Below are 6,729 nucleotides of genomic sequence, written 5' to 3' on the forward strand. Positions count from 1 at the left end.
CTGCAGGCCAGAAGAGGGCACCAGACCTCATTACAGATGGTTGTGAGCCACCATGTGGTTGCTGGGAATTGAACTCAGGACCTTTGGTAGAGCAGGCAATGCTCCTCAGCTCTGAGCCATCTCTCCAGCCCAAGAGCACTTGTTCTTACACAAGGACCAGGTTCATTTCTCTCTTCCTACATGGCTGCTCACAACCCTATGTAACCCCAGTTTGTGGGGATATAACGCCCTCTTCTGGTCTCCTTAGACACCAGGCACGCACAAGGTATGCATACATATATGCAGACGAACATGCCTATACCTAAAATGAAAAGAAGTCATTTTAAAACTGAGAAGGCGTCTTCAGGGACGTTTTCTTTGAGAATGTTCTCAGCGTTCTCTAAGAAACAAGGAGAGGAGTGAATGAGTGTTTCTCAGACCTGGGAAGTTCAACCCTTGGAGCCTGATGGTGTGGGGTGGGTTCCTTGGGCTTTTCAGGGTAAAAATCTTTTCTGCTTAGCTACCTCTGCAGAGGTCACCAAAGAAAGCCTTACAGGCTAGGACCAACCTCCCTTTCTCCTGAAACTTTACTGTATAGAAGCCTAAGGGCTACTTCACCTCTAAGCCCTTTTCTGTTTGTTTCTCTAAAATGGAAGTGATTCTTAAACCACAAGGTGAGGTGATGAGGGGATTAAGTGACCTTTCCCCGCCTTTCAGCGGGATGTCTGCCCAGGGGAATCACTGAATAAATAAGCACCTTGTGGTCCCAGTCACGGTTACCTTTATAATTAAGAAAATAAGAACTATACTGTTTGACACTACCACTACCTGCTTTAACAGTAGGTTTTGCTTTCTTTTCCTTCCTTCCTTCCTTCCTTCCTTCCTTCCTTCCTTCCTTCCTTTCTTTCTTTCTTTCTTTCTTTCTTTCTTTCTTTCTTTCTTTCTTAGCAAGTCGTTGCTCAAGCCTGGGCTCTGTGTGTTTTCTATTTCTTAAGTTCATATGAATATAGAAAGAGTGGTTCTCATTCTGGCTGTTCTAACGCCATACCCTGGGCAGACACCAGAGCAAAAACACACTCGTGTGTATGTGTTTGTGGGTGAAAGTTTCTCTTGAAAGATTGCCTAGTTATATTCTTTTTTCATAAAATTATCTTATTTTGGCCGGGGGGGGGGAGGTGGTGGTTTTGAGGCAACAAAGAAAAATGTTTGCTGGAGGAGGAAACCATGCCATAACCTTCAGTGTTCTCAACTGCCCGTTCTTGCAGTGTTGGCTGAGGACCCATAGCGTTCTCTTCACTTCAAACACTTGGAAAGCATGAAGTCACGCATTCAGTACACATGCTCGCTGAATCTGCTTTGTGCCGGGACTGTGCGTCCCAACAAGCTCTTGCCATGGTGGCACGGTTGTGTTAGAACTAGTACGTGGTGTTTATTTATGGGTCAACTCCTGGGATCATAGCTTTATCAGGTGGGACTCGGCGTGCGTGTAAGCAGCAGTGTTTCTTGGCTCCATGCTAATGTTCCAGCAGTCAGGGAAATAATTGATGGAGTGTCTTGTGTGCTACGTCCTTCAGCATACTTTGATTTTCATGCTGTGTCTTTCCACTTTATCTCTTCAGCCATTTCACTGCTGCTCCACGTGTTCAGTTTGTCTTGCAGATGGTTATATCAGACACATTAAATTCAGTTTGTATATATGTATCTCACAGTTTAGCTTTTTTATATATATTAATATTGAACATTAATGCTTACGTTCTACCAAAACCAAGGTTCTGTTTTAAATTCATTTCTCTAAAAAGGGTAAAGTTAATTCCCCTAGTGAAAAGATCGCTTTTGTACCTGGGAACCACTATGTTGAAATTTTTGATCGTGGGACCTGAAAAGAGCATCTGTCCTCTGAATGGTGCTCACTGTGTCAAGTTGGCAGCCGCAGGATGATGCTGCCAACAGAACACTTCTCCAAGTGGATTAATGTTTCAGCAAAGTGGGCCATCTACTCCAGACAATGTCTCTAGCTCAGACAGGGCAGCTGTTGTGAAAAGGGGCCTCAGGTCACCTGTCTCACAAGGCTTGGTCCATTTCTTTCTTCACAGGAAGAAATCTTTCCTGTTTTCTGCGCTGTATGCTGCCTTTATATTTGGTGGTCGGCATCTGATGAACAAGAGAGCGAAGTTCGAACTGCGGAAGCCGCTCGTGCTCTGGTCACTGACTCTTGCAGTCTTCAGGTAGGTTGTGCTCTTTCCTTACACCTCTGTTTCTCGGAGGAAGGAAGCCTTGCATCTTACTTTATGTCTGACACTTAGATTTTCTTTTTCAATTCACCATGAATATAAAGTTGTATAAGAGAAATGTTCTGTTTCAGTTACTTTGGCCCTGATGCGCTCCGTCTTCTATTGGGTGAGGTCCAGGACGTTCTCTTTTCCTCATTCAGTAATCCCAGTCCTCAGTAGACACCATATACCAACCGTGATTCTTGTTACATAAATATAAGAGGAGGGCGGAATGCAAAGACACACAAATAAGTTGTTAAGTCCACTGGAGAGCAGAACTGGGTGTCATGGTTGTGCTGTTGTGCTGAGACATAAGTCCAAGCCCTGGGCATGAGTCTGCAGCAGCATCACTAGAGCAGGGAGCATTGTTGCTCTGCATCTTCCGAAGTCCCCTCCACTTTATTCTCTGAACTCCCAGGCACGCGTTAGTTAGCGCAGCCGGTTCTTCTTGTGTGCCTGGCAGAACTCACACCGAGGCTGTGGAAATGGTGCCCGGTGCCTCCAGAGATGCCAGTCAGTCTGCAAGTAGGCACACTCATTCGGAAGCTTTAAGAAGTATTTCCAGTTTTTAATATTTGTTGGCGCGGGCCATCCCAAGGCTGTGTGGCATGGCAGGAGTTCAGGCAGGTGCCAGGAGTCACAAAGACCCTTGATCTGTTTGTGATTTGCTTTTCAAATCCAGCAAAGTTTGTGACTGGGTTTAGGAGAGGAGTTGACCGGGGTAGGACAGAGGGGATGCAAGACAAAATATACCATCTTACGACGATCCCTTTATAGTTTTTTGAATGATACACTAGCATTGCTAGCACTAAGGAGAGACGGATGGTCTCATTAAAAGCCTCATTAGTCCCCTAAAGCTTTATTAGGATCACTCACGAAGGAGGTTTTCCCGTGGAGTTCCAGGGGTTGCACATTTCATTCCACTGACTGCCTGCACGTGAAACCCTCATTACCATGGGCTCTACTTTTTATCTCACTGGACTGGCGGGAGGGGAGGGCGGGGATTTGAGAAGCTTGTGCTTGGGCCTGTCACAGAAGACTTCTCGTCCCTTTCCTGCTAACGTGTGATTCTCTAAAAGGAAGCCTCGTTTTCTTTCCCCTTTGTACCTACACTGCCGGTTCACTGTGCATGCCCAACCTGAAGATTTTTTTTTATAATGGCAGGAGGGCATCGTATCCATATTCTAAAGAGGACTTTTAGAAAAGTCAGCTTTTCAATATTCCCCCAAACCTCTCCCCTTTGCTATTCTGTAAGCCATATCTGATTCTGATATCTTTAATCTGATTCCTAACCTTCTGCCCTCCTTTGTTTTCCTCTTAAGGAAACCCTATCTTGTCCTCCATAGAATTTTCCCTAGACTGGGTTTTGTTGACTTTACTCTTTCAAACTCTGCATGCCTTATAAGTTGGTAGTTCTAACTCAAAGGTTGATTAGATTCATATTAATATTTCACAGAACTTTCTCTCAGAATTTTACCTTCACAGTGTCTTAGGTTTCTATTACTGTGAAGAGACACCGAGACCACAGCAGCTCTTACAAAGGAAACCATTTAACTGGGGCTGACTTACAGCTCAGGGGTTTAGTCTCTTCATTGTCAAGGCGGGAAGCATGGCAGGGAGCCCACAGGCAGACGTGGTGCTGGAGGGGTAACTGACAGTTCTCCATCCAGATGGGCAGGCAGAAAGAAGAGAGAGTGAACCGCAGGGTCTGGCTTGAGCATCTGAAACCTCAAAGCCCACACCCCCAGTGACATGCTTCCTCCAACAAGGCCACACCTCCTAATAGTGCCACTGCTTGTGGGCCTAAGAGTCCAGTTCATTCAAACCACCATAACCAGTAACCTGAAGTGCATGCATTTTCCTGTATCTTGATATGATATGGTTCTAAAAGCAAAACAAGATACCGTGAGGTATGTTTAAAAAAAAATGTTGCTGAATAATGTACACACAAAGTTTCTTCATTGACAATAACATCTATATATCATTCGTTAATAAATTTAAATATTTATAAAACTGTTTGAAAAGATACTAGAAGAAACTTACATCTTGGGGAAGGACAATTCAGAGCCCAGTTTTAGCGAATCTGGTGATTTAGAAATTTAAACTTTTTTTTTCCTGTGATGCATTATCTAATTCAGAACAAAGCAAATTTTGCCCCCCCCCTTTTTCTTTTCTTCTTTTGGTGATTGAATATATAAGTTTCCTTGGTAGAATCAGATTTTTTTTTCTCATGCTCCATTCCTGAAGCACGAAACAGTCAGGATAAGAGAGAGCAGCCTAACCTGACACGCGTGGGCTGTTTTAGAGGTTGAGTCACAGACTGATAGCCAACCTCTGCTCTTAGATAAATAGGAAATAATTATGTTTCATAAACAGCAAAATAAATGATGGAGTATAAAAACCTAGTGCACCCTAGGAGCCACAAAGTCTACTGTCCTTGAAAAATTAATCCTCTGTTTATCTAGCCAGCCCAGGTCTTCTGGCTCTCTGCCTGAGGAAGGACACCTGCTGGCATTTCCATAACGAAGACAACAACGTCTTGTCTGAAGAATAACTCGCTTTGTTTACTTTGAGCCCAAGTAGGTGTTTAATATCCCTTTTCTAAAATTAGTCAAGGAAATTAAGGACGGCGATACACCAACAACTGCTTCGCATCTCTTTATACTGAGACTAGAAACAAAGGCGTTTTAGTGTTTCTGAGAAAGTAGTTATTAGATTAATTAAGTAAATTCACAGTGTGTTCTTGTGGTAGATTATGTGATTTGATTTTAGTTTTTTGAAAGTCCTAGAATGGGAGAGATTTCCCAGCTGCTATAGGAGGTGTTTTCTGAAGAGAATTCAGGAAGGCGTCATCTGCTCTGCCAATGGCATACAGTCTCTGATTAGTGTGGATGGTCATCGCCTTGTGATGGGCACTGACCTGCAGGTCACTCTCCTGTTGAGAACCCTGATGCACACAAACTCGGCCAAGCTGCAGGGCTGTGTCTTCACAGAAAATAGCTTCTCTCTCCCAGGAATTACAGGCTTCCAATCTTTGCTGCCCTATCACCGAGAACGCTAGCCAGTAGTAGTCATTGTTGTTGATGCTGTTAATTAGTTATCTGGTAGCTTTTTAAAATTTAATTTCTAGTTTTACAAGTACTTTCCATTCATGAAAGCAGAAAATCACAAAAGCAAAAAGAAGGCAAAGACATACAAAACCTTTACCCACAGATACTTGCTCTTAATATTTTGATGAATGCTCTTCCAATAATTTGACGTTATGCTTGAGATTTTTTTGGTCACAGCTTAAAGTCTCTGTGACAGAATATTTGAATTTGGACAACGGCATGACTTCCACACCGATATAAGACAGCATGACTCTCCAGGTGCCTCACATCTCACCGAGAGTTTCAGATGTGAGTCACTAACGCCTCAGGGCTTTTCAGGCTGAACTGAAGAGTAGCATGCTTTTTCAAAAGGAGATTATGTGGTAGCGTAGTTTGGATTTACAGCTGCATCATTTGTTAGCGATTGTTTCGGAATTAAGATTAAGCAAGGGATTATGATGCCTGTAAATTTTCTGTGTTAGCTCAAATCTGTAAAGGATCTTGTTGGCGAGAGTTTTGCATGGTGTGTGTGTGTGTGTGTGTGTGTGTGTGTGTGTGTGTGTGTGTGTGTGTGTGTGAAGAATTTGGATTTCTTCTGAAGCCCATCATTCCGAAGGCGTGAATTTTTGTGAAACTGAATAATTCCGTAACCTGAAATGTACCAGATGAGATGGACATCCATTACTAATCTGAAGCGACTGTCGTTATCTGTCGATTGGCAGAAGGAAAGCATGGGCGGGTGCTAGATACTCCTATTGAGATTCCTCTTAGCAGACAGAAAAGCAGCAGCATCGGCTCTGAGAGACGAGCCTCCTTCTACCAGTAGCCTACGCGTCCTCAGGGTATGGACGCACATAGACCATAAGTGGGATCCACGGTGTAGGAACATTGCTGGTTCACATTGCTTCTCCTGTTACGTCACAAAAAATCCTGTGTCCCTTTCCTGTCTGAGATGATATTTGCGGGCCACTGAGCCTGTCCTTAACAGCTCTTTCCTGAAAGCTTTCAGCCTGTTTTCTCTGCATTTCCAAATAGTCAGTGCCTGGCTGGGGTGATGCTGTGGTATTAATAGGTTCAGTGCTTGACTGGGGTGCCGCTGTGGTATTGATAGCTTCTGTGCTTGACTGGGGTGATGCTGTGGTATTGATAGCTTCAGTGCCTGACTGGGGTGACGCTGTGGTATTGATAGGTTCAGTGCTTGACTGGGGTGACGCTGTGATATTGATAGGTCCAGTGTTTTACTGGGGCGACGTTGTGGTATCGATAGGTTCAGTGCCTGGCTGGGGTGATGCTGTAGTATTGATAGGTTCAGTGCTTGACTGGGGTGACACTGTGATATTGATAGCTTCTGTGCCTGACTGGGGTGATGCTGTGGTATTGATAGGTTCAGT

General features: G+C 43.9%; 1 protein-coding gene across 1 annotated transcript in view; it reads left to right on the top strand.

The window, feature by feature from the left end:
- Elovl6 (ELOVL fatty acid elongase 6) overlaps positions 1–6,729 on the top strand; it is a 105,363-nt gene that overhangs the window by 73,145 nt on the left and 25,489 nt on the right. The window contains exon 2 of the mRNA XM_005357269.3: positions 2,073–2,204. Coding sequence (XP_005357326.1) covers positions 2,073–2,204 — 132 coding nt within the window. The remainder of the gene's footprint in view (positions 1–2,072; positions 2,205–6,729) is intronic.

Source organism: Microtus ochrogaster, chromosome 21, assembly GCF_000317375.1.
Source record: "Microtus ochrogaster isolate Prairie Vole_2 chromosome 21, MicOch1.0, whole genome shotgun sequence".
NCBI lineage: Eukaryota > Metazoa > Chordata > Mammalia > Rodentia > Cricetidae > Microtus > Microtus ochrogaster.